This window comes from Pelodiscus sinensis, unplaced genomic scaffold (assembly GCF_049634645.1).
Source record: "Pelodiscus sinensis isolate JC-2024 unplaced genomic scaffold, ASM4963464v1 ctg34, whole genome shotgun sequence".
Lineage (NCBI taxonomy): Eukaryota > Metazoa > Chordata > Testudines > Trionychidae > Pelodiscus > Pelodiscus sinensis.
Window position 1 is genome coordinate 426,881 of NW_027465849.1, and position 26,954 is coordinate 453,834.

General features: G+C 52.9%; 1 protein-coding gene across 1 annotated transcript in view; it reads left to right on the forward strand.

The window, feature by feature from the left end:
- Window positions 1-47: 47 nt before the first annotated feature.
- Window positions 48-26,954, forward strand: part of LOC102462465 (butyrophilin subfamily 3 member A2-like) — a 31,258-nt gene continuing 4,351 nt past the window's right edge. The window contains exons 1-13 of the mRNA XM_075915467.1: window positions 48-1,365; window positions 6,698-6,788; window positions 8,285-8,632; window positions 10,885-11,169; window positions 14,664-14,765; window positions 14,987-15,043; window positions 16,908-16,934; window positions 18,989-19,015; window positions 20,098-20,124; window positions 22,120-22,146; window positions 23,018-23,053; window positions 24,695-24,721; window positions 25,373-25,828. Coding sequence (XP_075771582.1) covers window positions 6,719-6,788; window positions 8,285-8,632; window positions 10,885-11,169; window positions 14,664-14,765; window positions 14,987-15,043; window positions 16,908-16,934; window positions 18,989-19,015; window positions 20,098-20,124; window positions 22,120-22,146; window positions 23,018-23,053; window positions 24,695-24,721; window positions 25,373-25,821 — 1,482 coding nt within the window. The 5' untranslated portion in view covers window positions 48-1,365; window positions 6,698-6,718 and the 3' untranslated portion in view covers window positions 25,822-25,828. The remainder of the gene's footprint in view (window positions 1,366-6,697; window positions 6,789-8,284; window positions 8,633-10,884; window positions 11,170-14,663; window positions 14,766-14,986; window positions 15,044-16,907; window positions 16,935-18,988; window positions 19,016-20,097; window positions 20,125-22,119; window positions 22,147-23,017; window positions 23,054-24,694; window positions 24,722-25,372; window positions 25,829-26,954) is intronic.

Consider the following 26,954-nt stretch of genomic DNA (forward strand, 5'->3'; position numbering starts at 1 on the left):
TTGTACCTGCCTGCCAGGACCCTGGGCTATTTCAGCTCAAGAGCCTGCATGGGGCAGGACAGGGCAAAAATGAGAGACACAAGCTGGGAAATGTGCTACAGAGCATTTAATTGATCTCAGAGTGCTATTGCTTCAGCCCTAGTGCTGCCTCTTCCCCTGGCTCACAACCTGGGGCAGCCAGAGCAGAATTAGCACCATCTATCCAGTCCTGGTGGGGACAGTGATGGAGCCACATCCTGCAGGACTAGCTAGGACCAGCTGCTGCTCAGAAGAGGGAAGGGAGAGGAGAGCTGATGTCGTGAGCAATGGCCCTGCTCAGCAACTCTGCACACACAATCCGGCTCCTCCGTGCAGCCGCTCAGGGCGGGAACCACAGGACATGCCGAAAGCGCCCTGAGCATCTGCAGAGTCCCTTGTGCAGACACCTCCTCCCCTGCCCAGCAGCGAGCTCTCCCCAGGCCCGACCCCAAGCGAGCAGCCCTTAGCAGCTCTGCTGTGATGTGGGATTGGAGAACCCGCTCTCTCAATGTTATTTTTATCCCCACACGTTAACCTGCCTCGTTCTCCCTCTCTCTCATGAGGTTTGCAGGACAGTTTATTTTCATATACGTGTGTGTTTAAAGGCCAGAAGGGACCAATGAGTCAGAGTAAGGGACCAATAGTCAGAATGTCTGCTCAGCCCCCCCTTACCTGGTCTGGTGGCTGAGTGGGGCCCTGCATGCAGGACCTGGTGGCAGGTCCCGCGGCTGGGTGGCACCCGGGCCAGCCACCAAGACTGTTTTTATGGGCACAGCCACCAAACAGGACCAAGGGCTGGAAGCAAAGCCCCCGGAGATGAGCGGGCCTGGCAGCTGGGACCCAGGGCAGCAGGAGCCTGTGGCTGGGATCCCCAACTCCAGGGGGAATTGCAGCACCCCCCACTCCTCTAATTCCCACACCTATGGGAGCAGGAGGGGAAGGCTGGGAGGGGTTGATGAGAGGATAAGAATGGGGTAGATTGAGGGCAGGCAAGTAACAGTGCTCAGGCTGATCTGCAATGGGCCTCCAAGGGGATGGGAGGAAGAACAGGAACCCATCACCATCTAGACTCCACACACCTGCTGGACAATCTCTCTGCCAGGCTGATAAGCTGGTTGCAGAGTCCCAGTGCTCCAGGGCTTGCCTCAAAAAGATACCGCTTCACCCTGTTATTGTGTGACTGGTGCCCTGGTGCTTTCACTTTCCACGTTCAAAGTCCATTCACAGCTCCTGGGTCTGTTTCTGTATTGGCCACAACCTGTCGGTTCAGTTCCTTGGGCACCCAGCGTGGGACTGGCACCCCTGACTCGCTGTCTGGCAACTCCTGGGACATGCTGGGTCCTTAAGGTAGGTCCCTCTCCATTATTGCCCCCTTTTCTTCATTCTTAGGAGCTGCTCACACTCCTGTCCTAGGGAGCACGTCCTCACCACCCTCGCCAGGGCCTCTTGCCACCTCCCATCACTGCTGGGCAAACGCTAATGGGTGTGAGTCACTGCTCAGCCCGTTATCCCCTCACTGCCCGGCGTGGCCAGAGAGATTCCTTGCGGTTCCCTGGAGGGTGATTTGGTGCCTCTTCAGAAGAGCCTTACGCAGCCCTGCCCTGCCAATGCCTCGTGGAGAAGGTGCTGCCAGGTCCAAAGTATGCATGGAGGAGGGGAGGAGACGGGGGCTGTGGCTCAGAGATCTGAATGGAAGGTGCTCAGTGGTAGTAGTAGCAATAGTAGTAGTGGTTGCAGTAGTACTACTGTAGCACCTAGAGTCCCCAGCTGAGCTCTGGGTCCCCATTTGCTGAGTCCTGCCAAGGTAACAACTGAAATCAGAGCCCCACTATGCTCTGACTGAGATCAGGGTCCCGCTGTGCTGGGTGTGGCACAGTCTGTGAGAGACCGTCCCTGCCCCTCAGAGCTCTCAGCCTGGCACTGGGCCTAGCTGGGCTCAGACCTTCCAAGCCGTGCCTGGTGGGACATGGTGCTGTGGTAGAACAGGTGTGCACCCGGCACAGGACCACAGAGCGCACAGGCCTGGTCTGTGCCAGAGAGAGATGTGTGGGGTTTTGATCCTGTATCTTCTGTCAGACCCAGAAGTGCCTCAAGCCAGCAGCTGTTGCTCTGCCAGCCACGGCAGCCTGGAATGTCGGCCTGTCCTCTCCAGCACCCCCACGCTTCCCCCACACTAACCCCCCATGTTGGCTATTCCTGATCACTTTCCCCTCTTCCAAGTGCTTCAAAATGGATTCCTTGAGGATCTCCTCCATGATTTTTGGGGGACTGAGGTAAGAATGACTGGTCTGTAGTTTCTCTCACCCACACTCAAGTGATTTAGGAGCTTACGGCTAGAGTCTCTTTGGTCACTCTCTGTTTTTTCGCCCACGCCCTGCTGTGTTTAGAGCAGCATCTGAACTGTTAAATTCTCTCCAAGCCACTAGACCGTGATATGTCCATGTTCCTTTGTAGACCTGGGCCTTCACTCCTATTGAAAGCCATTGGGAGTTAGGTGTTTTTTCAATATTTTACCCTGCATTATTTTAGGCTGAACATGAGCCTTGTAAAGAAGCTGGAAACCAGACCTGGTAAAGAATGTTCCATGGAAAAAAGGGTGTAATGAAAAACAGCTTTCACAATTTTATGAACAACTTCACCCAACAATTTCATTTCAGTCAAAATTTTTAAATAAAACGATTCACATAAAAATGTTTATTTTGATTCCACGCTTACTAGAATCAAAATGAAAATAATGTGGCTGTTAAGGAGTAAGAACTGAACTTTTACAAAGTCAGTTTGATTCCATTTGCTTTTAATGGATTTTCCAATCTGTTTTATTCCATTATTGTTTGGGTTTAAGTCATTTTGTTTTGGAATATTGGGAGATCTCAGGAAAACTTTTCAATGAAAAGAAAAATAATCTCAGAAAAAATTCCACATTTTCACCCGCCTCCCAGAAAGCCCAGCTCCTTTACTCTCGGAGTCCCGCTTTGCACAAGGGCATACAGATAATAAAATGTCCCAGAAACCTACATTCACCCTTTGCTCTGGGGCTGGGCAGGAAATGTACTGATAACACAAAGCAGCTGGCTGTGGGCCAGACTCCAGTTCCTTCTTCCCATGCCAGCAAGGGCTGGGAGCTCTGCAGAGGGTGGGGTTAAATTAATGTCGTTACAGGCGCTCAGGGGCTCTCTGACAGGGAGCCCTCCCCCCTACTCATTGGGGTGACAGTGACATGGGTAGTGGGTGTACTAGGCAGGGGGAGGCTGAGCTCCCCAAACAGCCCAGTGTGGCCCTGCCCATGCTCCACTCCTAGGAGAGCCCTGAGTTCCTGCTCTTTCATGATGCAGCAGGGCAGGGCTGGGCTGGGCTGCTGCCAGGACAGGGGGAGGCTAGAACTGGTGCCTGCCCTTGTGCTCCAGTTGGGGGCGCTGCATCAGCACCACCTGCCTGATGCCGTTCCAGGGCTGGGGTTTGGGGTGGCGCCCACTCTGGGGCTGAGGCTGGGGGCACTGCAGGCCCTGACCAGGACTGGGGGAGGGGTACACTGGCTTGGGTCAGCGAGGCCCGCAGTGTGGGGGGGGAGGGCTCTTGGCTGGGGAGGGGGCCGGAAGAAAGAAGGGGAGGGAGAGGAATGGGGCCAGTTGCAGGTTCACCCGCTGCCCAGGTCAGTGGCTGGGCCCTGTCTCCCCCTCCTAGGAAGACAGGGCCAGCACATGGGCCCCCTCAGCCTCACCTCTACTGCTTCCCAGAGCATGGGGTGTCAGTTGTAGAGATGGGTTTGTGCAAGGTTACAGCTGAGAGAGGTTCCCTCACAGTATTATGGATAAAGGAATTTTAAGCCATGCCTGGGAACAAGGTGGCCGTAGTGAGGTGGCTGCCCCACTCTGGCCAGAAGAAGTTAAAGTAGGCTGGAGGGAGCCTAGCAAAGCCTTGACCAATTAAGAAAGGCCTTATAAGAAGTCAACCAGAAGGCAGCTTGCTGGGGCGGCCCTGTATATAAGGAGCTGCTCAGCAGAGCAATGGGCAGTTGGGTCCTAACTGGCAAGGCTGAAAGACTAGCTCCTGCAGAGAGGGAGAAGCACCTGGAGAGAAGAGCTCTGGGCAGGCAGAGAGGCTTCAACCTGATACCTGCCAGGCTGTGACCTTGAGACAAGGGCCAAGAAGGTGCAAGGGGTCATGGTGAAGTAGCCCAGGGGAAGGGAATGTGAGCAGAAAAAGGGAGTAAAGGAGGACAGGACAAGTCTTCCACCAGAGAGTCTCTGAGCTGGGACCCAGAGTAGTAGGAGGTCCTGGGTCCCCCCCATTCCTCTTTGCACTAAACCAGTGGTCCCCAACCTTTTGGGGCTGCAGTGTGTGTGGGGGTGGGGCTGCGCATGCGCCGCATGCCCGGGGATGGGGCTGCCCATGCGCCATGCACCTAGGGCCAGCACTACGCATGGTCCGGGCGCCGGGGGTGGGGCCGTCCCAGATCATTCGGCAGGTGCACATAAATGCCCTACCAGGCACCATGGCATCCACAGGCACTGCGTCAAGGACCGCTGCGCTAAACCATGCCACCAAGGAGCATGGCCTGTATAAACTATGGCTTGCTCCAGAGGCAAGGGGCTAGACTTTGGGGCAGCAGCTGGCCACGCTGGCAGGTGGGACTGGGGACTGCTGACACCCCTGAAAGGGTATGAGATCGGAGTAGCAGACACTACCAGAGAGCAGTATCCTGAAGAGGACGCTGCGGTCCCAAGAGCAACGTGGGTCTAAAGACAGTAGAGGGCAAAGCGACAATCAAGACACCAGCCAGAATAGGGAACCTTGTGGAAGGTCAGAGCTAATTCCCAATGTGACCAACAGGCTGTGCCGTGGTGGTGAGTCGAACCCCACTACAGTGGAGAACACAATGTAGCTGTTCATGGCTGTTTGGCACAGATGCTGTCTAGTTTGTTTGACTAAAAGTTTATTGATTTCTCACTCACTCGGTTGTTGCTTAATGAAACCCAAGATCACACCATGGTGTCAGAAGTGCTGAGTGACAAAGAGAATGGGCAAGTCATTTTGAGGTTAACTCTTGTGTTAGAAACTGAAAGCAGAGGCAAGGGAGCTGGTGGAACAGAAAGCAGAGAAGAGCAAAAGCTTTTCTATTTGTTATATGATCACAGCGATAGCTTGAGTGGATCATGAAGGGAAGAAAGCCAAACCTGAATGTTTTGCAAGCTCAAACCAGCTTTCAACTACCAGGCAATGTAGCAGAAAACTGGAAGAAATTCCAAAAGATTTAAATTGTATTTAGCAGCCATGATCACGTTGAAATCACTCTCTTTGCTGCTTGTTGGGAAGGAAACGCTGGATATTTATAACAACTTCAACTTTGAAGAAGGTGAAAGCATGAAGTTAAAATTCTGACTGAATTTGCAGAACAACCCCACCCCCATAGGTCCTTGCACCCTCACTCAGCCATCTCTGCTTCTCATCCTTATGTATCCCTGCACCTACTTCTCCTTCCTCTATGTGTCTCCCCACCCTCTGCCCCGTGCCCCATGTGTCCGTGAACTCCCACTGAGACACCCCCATGTGTCCCTGTGGCCTCATTCCCATGTGTCCCTCTGTCCCCACTCAACCACCCCCTTTCTGCTGTGTGTTTCTGCTCCGCCTCCCCTCTGTCCCCATGTATACCTGCACTCCTTTCTCATCCCCATGTGTCTGTGGCCCCCACTCAGCCATCCCCTTCTCCCATGTGGCCTTGCACCTCCTCTCCCATTCATCCCAGTCTGTCCTTAGTCTTTGTGAACCTCATTATGTGACCTCCCATATACTCCATGCTGCCTGTGCCCTCATATTTCCTGTCTCCTGTCCTCACCCACCACCATGAGGAAGGCAGCCTCTTCTCTTCCCTGTCAGCAACTGGGGCTCGCCTGGAAGCAGCTGCTGTGTTCTAGTGCCCAGTGTCCAGTGCCCCGGTGGGTAAAAGGCAACTTTCCAGCAGGATTTGTCATCTGCAGGGAAAAAAAATCTCAACTCCTGAATTATGCATGTGTGCAATGGGGCAGAATTCTCCTACGGGTAATGAACCTATTGCGAGGGGGAAGTTTTCAAGGGCAGCATGGCCGTAATGCCAACAAGCCTTCAGAAACAATTGCAATAGAAGATCCAGGAGGATCATTTCGGAATTGAGAAGTGCAAACAGTGAGCATGAGAGGAGAGGCATTGGCCATGGATCTATCACTAGATTACTAATGCTGTGGGAAGCCACTTGCAATAGAAACCCTGGCAAGAGGCAGATCCACTAAGAACTCATCTAGTTCTATAAAGGCCTTTTGAAAAGGCAGGCAGGGACTGATTTCACTGTCTGTGTTGCTCACTGTGGTGGCAGGCACAGAGGCAGGCATTGGGACAGTGGTGTGGGTACCACTGGGGTTCCCTCAGAAGTGGCCCTGCTCAACCCGCATGGGAAGTGGTCAGAGACCAGACGAGGGGAGAAAATGGGGGTGGATACACAGCACAGCCTGGGGTGTAAATTCCTGGTGCCAGGCTGGGACAGGGGGCAGAACAGCCTGGAAGTGATGGAATCTTCTCCCATCCTGAGGAGATGCTCTGCCTGGGAGCAGAGGGGGTCAAGTTAGCTGATGGATGAGGCATGTTCCCTGCCCTGCCGGCCCCTCACACAGGCTGGGGGGTGTTAACCATCCCTGCTCTTTCCTCACAGGTCCCTGCCTGGGAAGTTCCTATGGCAACGCGGTGGTGGCTCTGTGTGTGTAGCCTGGGGATCCTCCTCCTGGAGCCATGTGCTCTTTCTGGTAAAGTTTGAATCCCTATTATGTCCCTGTCTGTCCCCATGTGCACTGCCCCCTGCTGGGCTGGAAGAGATGACTCAAGACACCCCCAGAAATCCTTAGACGTGCAGCGAAAAAGGGATGTGGGGAGGGATGACATTAGGGTGGCTGGGGCGTGTCTTAGCTCTGAGTAGCAGGATTGTTGCATCTTGTAGCAAGTTGTCTAGCACCTGCGGCCCTAGGAAAGGCTTCCGTAACCTCCAGTGCTGATCTCTTCCAGTCCTGCCCTAGCACCCAAAGGCCCCGCACTTCTAAACCTGCCCCCTCCCCAACCCCAGGACCTAGATTCTCATGTCCTTCAAGGCTGAGCTCTTCACACCTGCCTGAGGGATGGGGGCGCCCAGTTCCCATTAGGATGAATGGGAGCTACAGCATCCCGAGCCATCCAACATGAGCCAGCCCTAAAACAATTAGATTTAGAAAACTACAACACCAAACCACCTGTAGAGTTCTTCTAATTTGCCTTGTTTTTTGAGCTTTCGTCCCCATTCACGTCACTTTTTCAAGGTTTACTTTGCAACCACTAGAGCTAGAAATTAACTTAAGAAAAGGAAGCTGAGATCCTCACAGAATCACCTGCCTCCAGGAACTGGGGATTTACAGAAAACACAAGAGCCCAAGGGTTGGTAACACTGACAGCAAAATCTCCTTGTTGGCTTTGAACATCACACTCTTATCACTTTCTACCTGTAGCTTCCCAGAGAGTGTCAGGTGCTGCAGCTTGGCAGTAATTACTCTACATGCCCCATAGTGGGACAGATGAGCCTGGAGACCCTTCAGACACAGCAGTTCTGTACAGCACCTTCAGATGCTTCATTTCCTCCAGTCACCCATGCCCAGAACATTGTCTGCCCATTTGAGTCAGTTTCTGTTTGGACTATTGAGAGGGCCACGTGTCGACCTCAAAGGTCCATCAAAGACTTGATACCTTGGCCAGGCAACAGCCCTCTGAGGTGGCCTCTCGGCAGCCATGGCAGGGCTACGTGGCTTTGAAATCGGTTTATCAAAGACGTTGCTTGCAGTGGAAAGAGCTTGTAACGGTGCCCTGGGGCTGTGCAGTAGGCAGCTTTCAGTGGAGGCCCAATAAGAGGTAGGTTGCAAGACAAGCACCTTTGGAGGAGTTTCTGGGGATCGTAGGACAGCACTGGAGGGCTAACTTGTGACAGCTCTGGCCTAGCTATGTTGCCCTGTGTCCACACTGAAGGCAGGTCTACACTAAATCAATATAACTCATGTTGCTCTCTGTCGGCATAATGCAAACTCCCCAGATGCACCGGTGCAGCTATGCCGACGTAGGGTAGGCTTGCCCAGCGGGTAACAGTTGATCTACACATGACTCATGAGTGAAAGAATTTTGTTTAGCTAATAACACTCCCTCGTCTCACTCACTGTGCGTGTATGGGTGGGCCCCAGCTCCTTTTCCCTCTCACTCAATCTGCTCCTGGGTTTGTCTGTTCCAGAGATATTCTCCCTGGCTGACTCCTCACACCCCGTGGTGGGAGTATTTGGCCGGGATGTGGTGTTACCCTGTCAGCTCTCACCTCCGGCCCGTGTGCCAAACATGGAAGTGCTGTGGAAGAAAATTGACACAGGATTAACATCAGTTCATGAGTACTTGGATGAGGGTCGCAAGGACCAGCCGGGGCAGGGTTACCAGACCCGGACAGAGCTGTTTTTGCAGGAATTCAGCAGGGGGAACGTCTCCCTGAAGCTGAAACAGCTCCGAGTGGCAGATGCTGGGAAATATCAGTGTCTTGTGAAGAACCCAGCCTGGACACAGGAAGCTATCACTGAGCTACAGGTTGCAGGTGAGATGGAGCCACTAGAGGGTGCTGTGATGGCAGCCAGAGCCTCGTGTACCATGGAGGATGTTCCCAGACTGAACCCCCCATGGCAGCATGGTCCTGTGCTGCAGGACTCAGTAGGGGGCGCTCTCCCTTCACACTCAACTAACCCCATTGGGGTGCTTACAGGCTCAGTGCTGCATTAAATGCCCTCTTTTCAATGAGCCATAAAGCTGGGGCCCTCATGGCAGTGCTGTGGGAAGGGGGGGACTTTTGTCCCCATTCTGCCCAAATCCCAGCTCAGGAGATGATTATATTTGGCCTCCCTGGAACCTCCCCTGCAGTGTCCAAGGGCTGGGATATTGTTGGTTATTCCCTGGGCGCTAGCCCCGCATTCAGTGCTGCACAAGGGCAGTGGAAGGGACGGTCTCCTCCCATTGGACTCCCTAAGGCCAGGTATACACTAAAGGGAAGGTCAAATCAAGATACGCAACTCCAATTGTATTAGTTACATGGCTGGAGTCACTGTTCCTTGAATCGAGTTTCCCTGCTGCCCCCCCAGTGGGAGGCCGATGGCAGCAAACGTTAGACCCGCTAAATCAAACTCCGGAAGATTGATTGTGGCACATCGATGTTCTACTTAATGAAGACATGGCCTGAGAAGTCTTGTCCCTGACATGGCAGTTCAGACACATCTGGCTCTAGATTAGGGCCACCCCTCCGTGATAAAGCAGAGCCCTGAGGTAGTTTGAAATCCTCTCCTGTGTTTGGTGGCTCCTAGTCCAAAGGCTCCACAGGAGACAGGTGCTTTTAGGGAGAGATTCAAATGAGGGGAGGGTGTCTGTGTGCAGCATAGGGAGAGAGAAATCCAATGTGAGTGTGGCATGGCCCATCCCCACACTCACTGGCGGTGGCAGAAAGAGGAGCGAGCTGACTCTGTCTCATACGCTTTGCTAGCTCTCGGCCGTGTCACTCCTCTTCCCACCTTCGGTGAGCGTGATTGGCGGTTCCACCCCTTCTTCCTTCCCTCCTCCCCTAGCGATGCACCTGGGGCCAGGTTGGACATTTCCTACCGCAACTAGTGAGTTCAGTGGTGGACCCAGTCCATGCTTCTGGTGCCAGGCCACCCCACTAGTCACAGGGGCTGCCCTAGGCCTCTTAGGACCCCCTCAAAGTGCAGCGTCTGAGGTGGTTGCCCCAAACTGTCCAATGGACAAGATGGCTCTGTGCCAGCTGCTAGTCCATTGCCCCTCCCTCCCACAGAGTTTGGAGGAGCATGTGACCCTAAGTGCCCCTGCCACACTTCACCCCATACCAAAGTGTAGGGATAAGGAGGTGTTAGTGCCATTATACAAGGCATTGGTGAGACCCCATTTGGAATACTGTGTACAGTTCTGGTCTCCCATGTTTAAGAAGGATGAATTCAAACTAGAGCAGGTACAAAGAAGGGCCACTAGGATGATCTGAGGAATGGAAAATCTGTCTTATGAAAGGAGACTCAAGGAGCTTGGCTTGTTTACCTTAACCAAAAGAAGGCTGAGGGGGGACATGATTGCTCTCTTTAAATATATTAGAGGGATAAATACCAGGGAGGGAGAGGAATTATTTAAGCTTAATACCAATGTGGACACAAGAACAAATGGATAGAAGCTGGCTAGTAGGAAGTTTAGACTTGAGATTAGATGAAGGTTTCTAACCATTAGAGGAGTGAGGTTCTGGAACGGCCTTCCAAGGGAAATAGTGGGGGCAAAAGATCTATCTGGCTTCAAGATTAAACTAGATGGGTTTATGAAGGGGATGGCGTGATGAGATAACATGATCTTGGTAACTAATTGACCATTCATTATCAGTGGGAAATAGGTCACTGGAGGATGATAGGAGTTACTATAGAGAACTTTCTGGGTGTCTGGCTGATGAGTCTTGCCCACATGCTCAGGGTTTAGCTGATCGCCATATTTGGGGCCGGGAAGGAATTTTCTTCCAGGGTAGATTGGCAGAGGCCCTGGAGGTTTTTCGCCTTCCTCTGTAGCATTGGGCACAGATCACAGCTAGAGGATTCACTGCATCTTGGGGTCTTCAAAGTATTTGAAGGCTTCAATATCTGAGATATAGGTGAGAGGATTATTCTGGGAGGGGTGGGTGAGATTCTGTGGCCTGCACTGTGCAGGGGGTCGGACTAGATGATCATAATGGTCCCTTCCGACCTTAAAGTCCACGAGTCTATGAGTCTAAAGTCCTGATTCCCTGACACACACACTCTCTGTCTCTCCCTGCAGCTGTGGCTCCGGTGTTCATTGACGTGCTGGGTCCCCGGGGAGAGGGCATTGGGCTGGCCTGTCGATCTGCAGGCTGGTTCCCCAAACCCGAACTCCAGTGGGTTGGGAAGAACCAGCAGAAACTGGCAACGGAGACTGCGACTGACGTGACTCAGGACAGGGAGAGCCTGTACCGTGTTGTGAGTCACGTCACCGTCACCGAAAGGGAAAATAGTGGAGACATCAGCTGCATCGTGCGGAATGGCCTGGTGGAAACCCAGCAACAATCGGCCGTTCACCTCTCCGGTGAGTGTCCCCATGCAGAAGGAGTGGTTGTTAGTGCTGCAGAGAGTTATTAAAGCTGCAAAGTTTTTACTGCTGCCATTTTTGCTGATCTTGGAGCTCCAGCGTCAGCTGCACCAGCAGACCGTGGTGCTACTCATAAGAAAGAGCACAGACCTGGTTGAGTGGTGACAGCGCTTGTTAAGGTGGGTTCTCACTAATAGTGACTATTCTGGCAGGAGAAGGGAGCTGAGATCACCGCTGTGTGTGGTGTTAGCAACACCACCATGAGATACAGTGTTCGGTTCTGGTGTACACACTTTGAAATGGGATGTTGGCAGATTGGAAAGTGCTCAGGAACCAGGCGCATGAAGGATTACAGGTCTGGAAGCCTCCCCCCCAGTCAGAAACAGGGAACTTAAGTTAGGGGATGTCTACACTGCAAAGTTAATTCGAACTAACGTCTGTTAGTTCTAATTAACTTTGATAGGCGCTACACTAGCGCTCTGCTAGTTCGAACTTAATTCGAACTAGCGGAGCGTTTAGTTCGAACTAGGTAAACCTCATTCCATGAGGACTAAGCCTAGTTCGAACTTACTAGTTCGAATTAAGGGGTGTGTAGCCCCTTAATTCGAACTAGTGGGAGGCTAGCCCTCCCCAGCTTGCCCTGGTGGCCACTCTGGCCAACACCAGGGAAACTCTATTGCCCCTCTCCCGGCCCCGGATCCCTTAAAGGGGCACGGGCTGGCTACGATGCCCGTGCCAGGTGCAAGCCTGCTAGCACCCAGCCAGCAGACCCTGCACCTGGCACGGCTCGAGCCAGCCACCCGATGCCCCCCAGCCCTCCCCCTCTTCCCAGGACCAGGCTGGTGGCTCCCAGGAGCTTGCCCAGGACCACAAGAGGCGGGCACCCGCCTGGTCTAGTGCGGACATCATGGACCTCGTCCTCGACCTCCGCACTAGGCACAGGAAAGTGGCCGTCTAGGGCAGGAGAGCTGCCAGCCTGGCCACCCAGGAGCAGGTGTGCATGAAAATCAAGGTGGTCCACTGAGACCCCAGACCCTGAGCCCTGAGCTTACAATGGCCGTCCTGGGTCAGACCAAAGGTCCATCTAGCCTAGTAGCCTGTCTGCCGACAGTGGCCAACCCTAGGGACCCTGGAGGGGATGGACCAAAGACAGTGACCAAGCCATTTGTCTCGTGCCATCCCTCTCCAGACTTCCACAAACTTCGGGCAGGGACACCACTCCTACCCCCTGGCTAATACCACTCCATGGACCCAACTTCCATGACTTGATCTCACTTCTCTTTAAACTCTGTTCTAGTTCTAGCCTTCACAGCCTCCTGCAGCAAGGAGTTCCACAGGTTGACTCTTTGCTTTGTGAAGAAGAACTTTCTGTTACTAGTTTGAAGCCTGCTACCCATTCCTTTCCTTTGGTGTCCTCAGCTGTGTCTAGACTACATGCCTCTGTCGGCAGAGGCATGTAGATTAGACAGATCAGCAAAGGCAAATGAAGCCGCGATTTAAATGATCGCGGCTTCATTTACATTTACATGGCTGCTGCGCTGAGCCGACAAATAGTTGATCAGCTGTTTGTCGGCTCGCCGCTAGTCTGGACGTTCCCCCTGTCGACATCAAAGCCCTTTGTCGGCAGCCCCGTTATTCCTCGTGGAATGAGGTTTACCGGGGCTGCCGACAAAGGGCTTTGATGTCGACAGGGGGAACGTCCAGACTAGCGGCGAGCCGACAAACAGCTGATCAGCTGTTTGTCGGCTCAGAGCGGCAGCCATGTAAACGTAAATTAAGCCGCGATCATTTAAATCGCGGCTTCATTTACCTTTGCTGAACAAACAAATCTACATGCCTCTGCCGACAGAGGCATGTAGTTTAGACGTACCCCTCTAGTCCTTCCATTATGGGAACTAATGAAGAACTTTTCTTTATGCACCCTCTCCACCCCACTCATGCTTTTATAGACCTCTATCCTGTCCCCCCTCAGTCTCCTCTTTTCTAAGCTGAGAAGTCCCAGTCTCTTTAGCCTCTCTTCATATGGGACCTGTTCCAAACCTCTGATCATTTTAGTTGCCCTCCCCTCTCCCACCCTCTCTCTTCCCCTCTCCCACCTCCTTTTCCCAGTTTCCCCGAGTTTTGTCCAATAAAGAGAGATTCTATTTTTGACCACACGTTTTCTTTATTTTCTACATCAGGAAGGGGGGCTAGGGAAGGGTAAGTGGAAGGAGGTGAGGGAGGAATGGGGTACGAGCCCCTGATGGGGAGGACTGGGCTGGCTCTGCGGGCTTCTGGGGTGGAAGCTCTCCTGCAGCCCCCCAATTGTCCCCTCTCCCCAGATGGCAGCCTGCGGCAAGTGCAGCCGGGCTGATGGCCGAGTGCTGTGATGTGCCCAGTGTAGGCTCTCAGGGCACTCCAAGCCAGGACTGCTTTGCAAGCGGGGCACCCCTGAGAACTGTCTGTCCGGGGTGGGGGTCGGGTCCCTTTAAGCACAGCCCTCGGCTAGCCTGAGGCAGCAGCTCCACGCTCTAAGTCCTCATCTGATGCCCTGCCGGCACTGCTTCCGGCCAGCCTTAACCTCGGTTCAGGGTCCACTTAATGTGGACATGCTAGTTCGAATTAGCAAAACGCTAATTCGAACTAGTTTTTTAGTCTAGATCCGTTAGTTCGAATTAGCTTAGTTCGAATTAACTAATTCGAACTAAGTTAGTTCGAATTAGCGCTGTAGTGTAGACATACCCTTATAGAGCTTCTCCAAGGGAAGATTAAAAGGAGACTTAATCACAGACTCAGTACCTCTCTAATCTAGCCCACAAAGGCAGAATATGAGCTGGTGGCTGGAAGTTGAAGCTGGACAAATTCAGACTAGAAACAAGGTGCAAGTTCCCTTGGAACAACTGCCCTAGGGACATGGTGGAGTCTCTATCACTTGGAATCTTTCAACCCAAACCGGGTGTCTCTTTCTGTAAGCTCCACTTGGGCTGGAACAGGTCTGGGCTGTGTGCAGGGATCACTGGGTGAGGGTCTGTGGCCTGAGTTCTACAGGAGGTCAAACTAGGTGATTGCAATGGCCCCTTCTGGCTTTAACATCTATGACTCCACGGATTCATAACACACTGGGCCAGCTGGGAAAACAGCTGGTCTCTGGTCTCTGCTGAACTTCTCTGGACTGGACATGGTGACTGAGAGCTGGGAACCATGTGTCAGTGACCATCCCAGCTGCCAGCTGGTCAGGCAGGGTTGGGCAGGCTGAGCATGGAGCCGCTGGCTGTTGGCTTGTAGCAACAGGAGGGTTTTTGGCAGGGCAGAATCGGTTCTTGGGGCTGATGCTGCGCTGGCTTCTCTGGTTTCAACAGCTCCCATTTTTCTGTGATTAGAGCCTGCAGGGGACGTTCCTTCATTCCCATGAAGTTTTGGGGTACCCGGGGGCAACTATCAGGCCAAGTGGCAGATCCTGTTCTCTCCAGGATGGCCCATGCTCCTCACACCCTGCGCTCTCTCTTTGGCAGGTGACGTCTTCCCCCAGAAGTCTCCCTGGCTGGCTGCGTTCTGGGTATTGTTCACTCTGGTTCTCATTGCTGTCGGAGCTTGTGCATATCTTGGATACACAGGTAATGGGGCTGTGTCACTGGCATGTTTAGAGGCTGGTGCTTGCAGGCACTGGGCTGGGACATGGGAGCTTCTTATTCAGATCTTTAATCTATGTTGGTTTGGAAAAATAAACCAAATGAACATACACACTGGAGTCCCAGCTCTACCCATATTAATGAATTCCTCAGTGTGACCCCTTCCCTCCCTGTTTCACGGCAATGTCTGATTCTCTGTCCCGCAGCCAAGCGAAAGGTCTCTCAGAAGAAACGCTCTGAAGAGGAGGCTCTGTTAACTCTTGGTGGGTCTGCTGCTCTGTCTGTTGAGATGTGTGAGCTCTGTGCCCGGTGCTATCGGTGGGCTGAGGGCAATGAAGGGGATGGAGCCAGGTGGTCTCTGTGCAGTGATTCTTCATGTTTCCACATTCTTACACACATTGATGATGACAGGTTGGCACGTGTGTGTTTTGCAGTGGATACTGAAGGGTCCGTGCTTGTGGGATTCCCTGCATGTGGGTGCAGCAGGCATATGGTCTGGCAGTGACAACTCTGGGCCAGATTCTGTCCCACTAGCCCTGGGCAATTGCTCCATGGCTCTATCTTCTTAAAGGAGAGGACACAGCCAGGCCGGTGATGCTGTGAGCTGATTCCATCCCTGTGACTGTAGAATGCCCAGGGTACAGGGGGTGAATAGCCACTGGCTCAAGTTCTCAGGGCCGGGGTGAATTCTCCATCTCCTGATGGCATCAGATGAGACTGGGCACCTTTCTGGGAGCTGCTGCAGCCCAGCCTGAGTTACTGGGCTCAGTGCAGGGGGAACAGGGTGAGATTCTCTGGCCTGTGAGGTACAGATGGTCAGAGCAGAAGATCTGATGGTCCCGTCTGGCTTGAAACTGTGAATCTGTGACCTTCACTCTCCTGAGCTCAGCTAATAGACAGAGCAGCAACTTTTTTAAGTCCACACATCTAATTTATTCCACTGTGAACTTTTCAATATTTAGTAACAATATTAGTTTGAGTTGGGATAGTGCCGAGTGGTGCTGGCCTGTTCTGCTGGGCACTGGGCACACATGCAGGGAAATACAGATGAAAGGGAGGGAGAATGGATACAACATGCCAGCGCTGTGTCTGGGGGAAGGATGTTAAATATCGAGTCATTTACTAGTCAGGGAGTCAATGGAATTTCCATCAACTAGTCAATTGGCACTTCCACATTCCTCCTTTGAAATGTACAAGAGCCCCAGCGGGCTCTTGTGCATTTCAAAGCAGAAATGCCCTCCTGGAGCCTGGGGTTGACCCTGGGCTCCATGTGATACTCCCGCTTTCAAATGCTAGTGTGGAACTTTGAAATGCAGCCCTGAGCCTGGGGTCAGCTGGGAAATCCCTAGCTAACCCCGGGTTCCACGCTGCATTGACATTTCCAAGGGGCGGTGCCAAGCGGAGCCCAGGGTCAGCTCCATGCTGCGCTGCCCCTTTGATACGCTGCCACGGCATTTCAAAGTGGCAGCCCCGCATGGAGCTTGTACCCTGGGCTCTGTGTGGTGCTGCTGCTTTAAAGTACCCCTTCTTCCCCCCGCCTTTGCTGCCTCTATCTGATAGAGGCAGCAAGTGGGGGGAATCGAGTAGTCAACTCAATTATCCAATAAACATTTGCTTATTGGATAGTCAGCTAGTTGACTAGTCCTTAGCATCCTTATTTTGGGATTCCCTCAGCAAGAGCCCCAAGGACCCCCCTCTTTTGTTTCCTTTGCCTTCTGCCATGACCTCTTGTGGCCACTATTCCAGTAGCTGGGGAAGGCTGGATGGGGCACCCCTAGCTCTCAGTGCTGTGCTAGAATCAGCCAGAGAGGGAGCTGTGGAGTACCAGCCCATGGCCTGTGCTAAGCACAACCCTGCCCCAGTTTAACTCAAGGCATGTTTTATAACCAAAGTAGTTAAACTGGTGCCAGTGTGTGTGTGTACACAAGGGCTAAGGAGTGAGAAACTCTTTCAGGACTCCTGTGTGTTGGTGCCTGCCAGCCCTGCTCCTGTCAAACTTTTGAGCTCCTGCACTGGGGCTGGGAGGGCAGCTCTGGGAAGTGTGTACTACTCACCCCAGTTGTTGGGGAATGTGCAGCACCGCACAGTATGTCTCTGAGTCTAACACATTTCTCTTCCCCATTTTAGTTACTGAGAAGAAGACCTTGGAAGGAGGTACCTGGCTAAACCCCCAGTTAATGAGTATCTTTGGTTTCATGCTATAATGAGATTGAACAAGCTCTGTGTGGACCTTCATCACCTTTATGATCATCTCCCCCGGCCCGAGAAACAAACAAACCCTGCAGCATTGGCAGCTCACATTTCAGCCTTAACTACAGAGAGTGAATGTAAAGCAGATGGGTGGGTGGATTCTGCTCTGCCCCAAGTCCAGCATACAGGGGCGTGAATAGTCCTATGTGCCACAGCGCTGCACTGTAACAACACAGTGTGGATGCTCTGAGTGCAAACTAAAAAGTTCCTACTTGATATTTCCACAGTTGTATTTGATGAGGAGCAATTGGGCAGCTAGAGAGTCGCACTTCCGTGTGTGCTGCAAATCACGCCTGTCCTCATAGGCTGACCTGCAGGGCTGTTTAAATAAGCCCTGAGTCAGGGGCTGGGCACATTTCCTCCATGCAGCTCTGTGGTTACATCTGAGTTCTGACCTGCAAAATGGCCACTATTGTAACTTGCACACAGCTCTGACAGGGCCCCTCAGAGCTCACCCACTGCATCCCTGCTGCTCCAGCCATGAACTCCTCAGTCCTGTCCTCTCCTGTTACCCCCACCGCCAGCCTCACACACCATCCAGCTGGGCAGGCAAAATATGGCCCCTGGGCTGGATCCAGCTCTCCAAGCCACTGGATCTGGACTGTGGCCCATTGGGAGCCTCAGATACGCTGGGCTGCTAGACGTAGCCTCCCTCTGGCACTCAAGCCCCTCCCTCCCCCAACCCTCTGTCTCCCTCCTCCCCCCTTAGCCCACATAACCCAAACCCTCTGCACCCTTCTCCTGAACCCATATCCTTTCCCAGCCCCTGCACCCTAATCCCCTGCCCCAGGTCACAACCCCATCCCAGACCCTGCACCCCTTCTTCCAGGTCAGAATCCTCTCTTGCACTCAACCCCTCTCCTGGACCCTGCATCCCCTCCTGTAGCCCATCCCCTGCCCCAGATTCACAAGCCCCTCCTTACCCAAACTCCCTCCCAGACTCCACACCCCATCCTGCACCCTCGTCTTCTTCACTGATCTCCCTTCTGCACCCAGCCTCCATCTCAGATACCACACCTCCTCCATTAATACCATGCAAGAATACAGCCCTTGACCACTTACCAATTCTTGGAGTGGCCACCACCCATCAAAAATTATTGCCCATCCCACCATGTATGCAAGGTCCATGGAAGGGTCCTGGAACTGAGCTTTCCAGGGGGTCACCATCAGTGTTCCCTCTAATTTTTCCTACACCTGTGTGGAACGAATTTCATTATGTGCACCAGTATAGAGGTGATATGTAGCAGGCTCTGGGGTGGGGTCTGGTGTGACAGTCTCAGGGCTGGAACAAAAGGTTGGAGGGCAGGGGTGAGAGGGCACTGACTGGGGAAACAGGCTATGGAGTGGGCTGGGTTTGGAGGAAATGGGGTGAAGGAACATGCTCCAGGACTACTACAAGGGAGAAAGCTCCCCCAGCTCTCTCTCCTCACAGCAGCTCTTGGGCCACCATGGCAGCTATGGAGCCAGACCACCACAGTTGGGACAAAGTTGGGGTCATACCCCAGCTACCCTGACCCTAGCAAAATGAGGACTCGACTGCCCTAGCCCCAGCAATATGTATGACTTGTGCTGGTGGTTCTGAGACCCTGGGCTGATTGGGTGCATCTAAACTGCAACTGGGAGCGAGCTTCCCACCAGGGGTAGCCTGACACAGGCTAGCTCTGCTTGTGCACTGACAGTAGCACTGTGGCTGGAATAGCAGGGGCAGTGGCTCAGGGCAGCTGCCTAAGAACCTACCCAGGAGCTGTGAGTAGGTTTGTAGTTGAGAAGATAGTTCAAGCTGCTGCACCTGCCACCATCGGCTACCCTGCTACAAAGTGCTCATTAGCTCTAGCAGAGCTCGCATGTGTCTTCCTGCCCAAACTGGGACACTTGCTCCCAGGGACAGTGTAAATGCACCCAGAGTTTGGAACGGCCCATATTGAACTCACAATGGTCTCCTTTTCTTCTCTCCCCAGATTGCCAGAATCTGCAGCAGTTGCTCGGTAAGTTCATCAACTGTCCAGGAGAGCCCCTGGGCAGAGGCTCCCATCCACACATGGTGCAGAGTAGAGACAGAAGCACCAACACTGCAGGGCAGGGCTGAGTGAAATGTTTCAGCCAAAATCTGAGTTGTTACTTCCCCCAGTCACAGCAGCGCTGTGAGCTCTCTGCAGCAGCCACGGGGTTACCTGCTCTCCGGTCTGGTTAGACCACAGAGGTGACCTGGCTTTTGACAGTCCAGTGTGAGTCACATTGTTCGATGCAGGAGAAAGGGGCTAGTCGCTTTCTCTCGATGGCTGCGGCAGTGCAAGGAGATGACCAAGAGACCGGGATCAGACTCACATTTCCATGCTGGGCTGCCAAGGCCAGAACTCCCATCGTCTGCACGTCGATCCCTAGTTACATGTGGGCTGTGTCTACACTGGCCAGTTATTCCGTAAAATCAGCCACTTTTCCGGAATAACTTGCCAGCTGTCTACACTGGCCGCTTGAATTTCCGGAAAGCACTGACGATCTCATGTAAAATCATCAGTGCTTTTCCGGAAAAACTATGCTGCTCCCGTTCGGGCAAAAGTCTTTTTCCGGACAACTGTTCCAGAAAAGGGCCAGTGTAGACAGCAGAGATTTCTTTTCCGCAAAAAAGCCCCAATCGCGTAAATGACGATCGGGGCTTTTTTGCGGAAAAGCGTCCGTGCCAATCTAGACGCGCTTTTTCCGAAAATACTTTTAACGGAAACCTTTTCCATTAAAAGCATTTCTGGAAAATCATGCCAGTGTAGACGTAGCCATGGAGTGTGGAGCTCCGATGTCCAAAGAGCTGTTAGGAACAAAGGCCAGTAATTCCCCTGAGATGGAAGGGCTGAGAATGGCAGCGCTGTATCAGGATCCAGACCCACGGCTGCCATCACGGTTAGATGGTTTGCATGTTGGTGACTTTAGTAAATGACTGCCTGGCTCATGACAAAGCTGCTGGTTCCTGCACTGGGGCTGTGGAGTGTCTGCAACTAACCCCAGGAGCTACGATGCCCAGAACATCACACGACAGCTGTTTCTGTCTCTAACACTTTTCTCCTCCCTATTTCAGATGCTAAGAGGTTGACATTGGAATCAGGTACTTGGCTAAGCCTAGTTAATGTAGTTCATGTGAACAAGGCACCATTTAGTGCGCACCAGCTTCATTCACACAGGCCAGTTATAGAGCAGCACTTTGCTGAGTGTTGCAGCTCACACCCCTTCTAGTGTGAAAAAGGGGGCTGGATAAAGAAGCCCTGCATCAGGGGCTGGGAAAACTTCCTCCAGGCAGCTCTGGGGATGCATCGCAATTCTCACCTGTGAAGTACCCACATTCTGAGCACCCTGCGTGCTCAGCTCTGGTGGTCACATCAGTCCCTGGCTGTCCGTCACTCCCCAGCCCTGGTGTCCGTCACTCCCCGTATTGGTGTCCGTCACTCCCCAGCCCTCCCTGCTATCCCAATCCTAAACTCTCCAGTTCTGTTCCTTCCCAGCCTCCATCCTCCTGCCCTAGTCCAGGGCTTCAAAAGAACTTAGACACAAACCCTGGTGCACTCTGTATCTGCTCAGTGAAGCACATTCTGATGGGCCCCACAACCCACAGAGTTCCCATGAGACCCAGGACAGGATCTGACCCCTTGTCTCAAGGGGTGCACATTAAATTCAGGATCACCCAGCCCCAGGGGCCTTTTCCCAGCAGAGCCCCTACCAACCACTGACTGTAGATGTTAGAGAAGAAACAGGCAACCCCAGAGTGGATGGGGTCAATGAAACTGCTTTACTGCCCATTCACATTTACCTCGGACATTCAACACAGCATCTGAGTGGTAACAACCTGGCACCAATTACACCCTTTTGTCTATTTTAGTGTGTTAATTCACACGTCTATCACTACTTTCCCTAAAACCTTATTTAGTACTTATGTTAATATTCATTTTAAATAAGTGAATATTAATATGCAAATACTGAATACAATTATACCCACCCCTAATTACTATTTACAGAATTTCTATTTAAAGAAACACTTTTCTACAAACACCACAAACTTTCTAAATCAGCAGGTTACAGAAATTACAAGAAATGTAACCCTGAGGACATTTTATACAGAGCCAATGAGGATAAGCAAAAGACACAACCAAATAGAGCAGTTGCATGCTTATGTATTTTTCTAGGATGTAAAAACGAAGGGCAGAGCATGTTCCAGGGTAATGCTTAGTGTGGCTGAACTCTACCATCATCCCAGACCCTTCTTTGTTTTACATATCTCAACAGTAGAATCACACACCCATGCAGATCAGCACCACACAGAGACTGCAGAGCACCGAAATAGGAGGGCTGAGGCTGTTGACAGGCTGTAGCAGGGCAGCCCTCTCTCTATGTGCTTGCTACATGTTCTGGTGTGATGCTCCCCTCCCTCATTCCTAGCAGTGCCATCAATAGGGGTGGGGGTGCTGTCCCAGTGGTAATTAGTGGGCTCCTTTGAGCAGGACTGCCAATTTTCAGCTGCACAAAACCAAGCACCCGTACCCCACCCCTTCCCTGAGGGCCTGCCCCCTTTGCCATCCTTCCTCTGAGGCCCCATCTCCAGTCTCCCCCTCCCCCAACTGAACTCACTTTCACTGGGCTGGGGCTGAGGTATTCAGAGTGCGGGAGGAGGTGCAGGGTCTGGCTGAAGTGTGGGCTTTGGGGTGTGGTTTAGGATCATGTGCTTCCAGGTCGGTGGGCCTTCCTGTCATTCCTGACACCCTCATTGGCACGTCTGCCCTGCAGCTGGGAGCGAGCATCTGATCTCGGGGAGCTAGACACACCTCGCTCTGCGTGAGCTGGTGCACTTACAGCAGGAGTGTGGCGGGGCTCAGGGCAGCCACGTGAATATCTACCCAAGGTGTGTGAGTGGGTTGGTCCTGGAGCCACTTGCCCAAGCTGCTGCTTCTGGCTCCCTGACTCGCGCAGACCTGGCACCTACCTGCCTCCCTGACTGGAAGCTCCCGCCCAGCTGCAGTACTGATGTACCAGGGTTTGGAACAGCTGCACCTACTCTCCTCACAACAACCCGCATCGAACCCATGTGGGTCTCCTTTTCTTCTCTCCCCAGAGTGCCAGGAGCTGCAACAGAAGCTGGGTAAGTCCAGCTGCCCCCCTGGGCAGAGGTTCCCAGCCACACATGCTGCCGAGCAGATCCAGGAGCACTGAGACCACAGGGCTGGGCTGATCAGAGCAGGCTGAAATCAGTCACAGTAGTCACTCAGTCCCACGGCAGCACCGGGAGGTCTCTGCAGCAGCCACAGGGCTACCTGCTCTTCTGTCTGCATAGGCGCTGGAACTAGGAGTGTGGGGGCTGCTGCAGCACCCCTTGACTAGAACTGGTTTCCGTTATACACAGAGTTTACAGCTGGGTTCAGTAGCACTCAGCACCCCCACTATAAAATGGTTCCACTCCCCTGTGTCTGGATAGACAGCCCGGTGTCATCTGGCCTTTGTCAATCCAGCACCAGCCACAGTGCTCTGCTGCAGGAGAAGGGGCCAGTCGCTTTCTATAGATGCCTGCGGCACTGCGGCCACTGCTGGGCCACTCCCCAGAACACTGAGCAGAGCATGAGACTGGACCCTGACTCTTGTTTCCGTGCTGTGTTACCAAGGTCAGATCCCAGCTCTGAACTCCAGTCATCAGCCCTTTCACCCCCCCGTCACACCCGGAGTGCAGAACTCTGATGCTCCGAAGGGCTGTTAGTAACACAGACAATTCCCCTGAGACAGAAGGGCCGGGAATGTCAGAGCTGCATGGGAATTCAGACCCACGTCTGCTATCACGGTTAGATGCTTTGCCAATCCCGAGTTTCCTGTGTGTTGGTGCTTATCTCTAACTGCCAGCCCCACTCCTATCAAACCCGCACTGGGGCAGCAGTGTGGCTGTGGGGTCTGTAGCTAACCCCAGTTGTTATGGGGCACAGAGCCTGTCTCTACCTCTAACATTTTTCTCCTCCCTATTACAGAGTCTCGGGATAAAGAGAAGGAGGACCTGCAATTAGGTAATTGGACAATCCGTACTAGACGTGAGCCCACGCTGGGCTTCCCTGCTGTAGCAAATAGAAAATTCACCACATGCACCGTGTAAACTTAACTCACCTACATGATCAACTCCCCCCAGCCCTGGAATAACCCAGCTCTGCAACGTTTGCGGCTCTCAGTTCAGTGTCATACTTCATGAGGGGGATTAGTTGAAATGTATCAGGGGGACTTTCTCAAGGTCTGGACAAACGTCCTCCATGCACTTCTGTGAATATATCTACCCTGTGACCTTCAGAGTCCCTGCTACCCCAAGGCTGGGCTTCCTGCATACACCCAGCTCTGCTGCTCCCCTCAGGGCCGAGCCCTGCCCAGCCCTGGGCTGCCACACGCACAGCTCTGTCTCAGTGCAATCCCCTGCTGGCATTTCCAGCATTTCTCATCTGCCCAGCTGTGCTGCTAGACTCAGCCCCTGGCAGACAGTTCCCAGTCACGCCAGGCTGCGGTGCCAAGCCCATCCCCCAGCTGGCATATCTCAGCTCAGATTGTGCTGCTGGACTTGACTCCCAGTCGGCAAGTCCCAGTCTCCCCGGGTTGTGCCATGCAGTCAGACCCCCAGCTGACCCCTCACCCCTGAAAGCCCCCTTGATCAGCCCCAGTGCCTGGCCACCCCACCTCACTGCCCACGGTCTCCATGCCAGGGCCCTCCCCCTGCTGGGTGGGCACAGGCCCAGCAGGCTCCCTAAAAAGAAGCCTGCCTGGGCTGGGGGTAGCTGAAGGTAGGATGGGTCTGGGCTGGGGCAGAGCATTGTCAGGCACACAGTACACTCTACCCAGGCCTGTGTGGGCTTTGTGAGGTGCACACTGACGGGCCCACCCACATGGCTACACTAGGAGCTCAGAGGAGACCCGACCCCACAGCACTTAGTGTGGAGAGTCAGTCCAAGGCCCTACGGCCCCACAAAGCCCTTCCCCAGCTCAGCTCCTGCCAGCCACGGACCCTAGAGCCACACACGTGTGCAGACCAGCGTCGCAGCGGGATTGCACGGCGCAGAAATAGGAGGCCTGAGACTGGGTCACAGGCGCATCAGTGCAGGCCTGTGTGGGATACATGTCCTGGTGTGACGCTCCTGTCCCGCATTCCCAGCAGTGCTGTTAGTGAATTTGGGGGGTGCTGCCCCATGGGCTCTGCTTAGGGGCTGAGCTGAGGCCTCGTCTGTTTTTCATTAACAACAGTTTTCCCTGCCGTGCTGTCAGATCTGAGACCCTTGGCTCATACGCTAGAGCTGGGAGTGAATGTGCCAGCATAGTCAGCAAGATGCACTAGCTGTGTTACAGTAGCACATGAGAAATGGCCATGTGTGTGTGGAGGCTGAGGGGGGAGGAGGCAGCAGGGACAGTGCCTGAGTCTGGCTGCTCAGGTACATGCCTTGGGGCCCAGGTGGTTTGGACTTGAGCATCCAGCCCAATCTGCAGCATCTGCTACCCCTGGCTGCTCTGTGGCTTTTAGCACAGTGTCTCCAGCTCACGTCTGCCTGCCCAACCTGGGAAGCTCCATCCCAGTGGCAGTGTAGCTGTACTCACAATGTAGAAAAGCCCCCCGTGACTGTGTTTGGACTGGCCCAGGCTGAATTCATGATTGTCCCCTTTTCCTCTCTCCCCAGAGTGCCAGAGGCTACGTGAGATACTTGGTAAGTTCATCCACCTCCCCAGTAGAGCATCTGAGCCGAAGCTCCCAGCCACACGGTGCTGAGCGGATCCAGCAGCCCCTGCACCACAGGGCTGGGCTGAGTGTAGAGTTCAGGTGGAAATCAGAGTCACTTTACAGACACCCCAGTCCCACAGCAGCACTGGGAGTTCCCTGCAGTAGAAACAGCCACTTTCTCTAGGTGACTGCGGCACTGCAGACTCTTCTGGGCCATGTCCAGAACATGGTTCATGTTTCCATGCTTTGTAGCCAAGGGCAGATCCCAGCTGTGAGCTCCAGTCATCACCACATCCATCTCCTACTTAGCCCTGGAGTGTGGAGCGTTGATGCTCCAGGGGGCTGTAGAGCTGCTAGTTACACAGACAAGGAATTCCCCGTAGACAGAAGGGTTGAGAATGTCAGAGCTGTGTCCTGATCCAGACCCCTGTTTCCAGCAAGGTGAGATGCTCTGCAAATCCCAGGGCTCCTGCCTGTTGGTGTCTATCACAAACTGCCAGCCCCTTGCTGTGAAAGATGCTGGTTCCTGGGGCTGTGAGTGTGGCTGTGAGTGTCTGTCATTAACTGCAGTCATTCTGGGGCACAGGCATCAGTGAGCATGTCTCTGGGTCTAATTCTTTTCTGTTCCCCATTTCAGATTCTCAGAAGAAGGAGAAAGAGAAGAAGCAGGACAAGAAGAAAGAGGAGAAAAAGCAGGAGGAGAACAAGGTGAAAGTGGAGAAGCAGGAGGAGAATAAGAAAGAGGAGAAGCAAGAGAAAGAGGAGAAGAAGAAGGAGAAGGAGAAGAAGGAAAAAGAAAAGAAGGAGCAGGAAAAGAGGGAGAAAGAGAAGAAGGAGCAAGAGAAGAAGAAGGAGGAGGAGAAGAAGGAGCTAGAGAAGAAGAAGGAGGAGGAGAAGAAGGAGCTAGAGAAGAAGAAGGAGGAGGAGAAGAAGAAGAAGGAGGAGGGGAAGAAAGAGAAAGAGAAAGAGAAGAAGAAGGAGGAGGAGAAGAAGAAGAAGGAGGAGGAGAAGAAGAAGAAGGAGGAGGAGAAGAAGAAGGAGCTAGAGAAGAAGAAGGAGCAGGAGAAGAAGACGAAAGAGAAGTAGTTCTTGTGTTAGTGTCCCTATTGGTTCTCCAGGGGTGGAAAATTTCTCCTAGAAGGCTAGCACTGTGTGTTCAGCCCATGCATGCTAGTGAACCTCATGCCCTCTGCCATTGTTAGCACTGCTTGTGTGAAACAGTATGGCTATGTCTACACTGTGCATTGTTGTGCAATAAGAGATGCACATGAGGCATGGGGATGAATATCGTTGCACCTCATTTGCATACCAAATGAGCCTCCATTTTTGAAGCACAGGCTTCTGTGCAAGAAGGAGTGTCTACACTGCTCCTTCTTGCACCAAAAAAACCTTCTTGCGCAGAGCCGTTCTGCTGCTTATTTTCAGGAAGAAGGGCTCCTGCACCAGAGGGGTGTTTTTGCGCAAAAAGGGGCAGTGTAGACAGCTCCTTCTTGCGCAAAAGCCTGTGCCGCAAACATGGCGGCTCATTAGCTATACAAATGAGTCGCAGTGATATTCATCCCCCTACCTCATTTGCATATCTTATTGCACAACAATGCACAACGTAGACATAGCGTATGGCTACGTCTACACCACAGGCTTCTTGCGAAAGAACGTTTTGCGCAAGATCATGTCCACATTGCCATGCGCTTTTGAGCAAGAGCATCCATAGCAGTGTGGACGCTCTCTTGCGCAAGAAAGCTCTGATGGCCATTTTAGCCATAGGAGTTTCTTGCGCAAGAAACCCCTATTCCTGCCCTCACTAGCTATTTCGTGCAAGAGCTCTTTTTTTGCTCAAGAACAACCATTCTTGTGCAAGAAGCCTGCAGTGTAGACATAGCCTATCTGTTCCTTGGCTTCCGAACAGAGAACCCTAACACAGCAGGGATGGAGGGTGGATCGTGGGGCACCTGTAGGAACACTCCTGAAGAGCCAATTACTGCACAAGGGTGAGTGACCAATTCTTTCTTGGCATCAGGGACTTGGTCAGTCCCTAGTAACCGTGTGCCTGGGCTTTCACACTATAATGCGATGGGCAAATCACCACATGTTCTGCGTGTGGACATCAGAACTTTCATGATCATCCCCCATCCCCGGGGAACAATCAAGGTCAGGGCTGCAGCTCAGGTTTCATTATGCTCCCTACTAGCAGAAAGGGACCATGTGCCTGAGAAACAGCA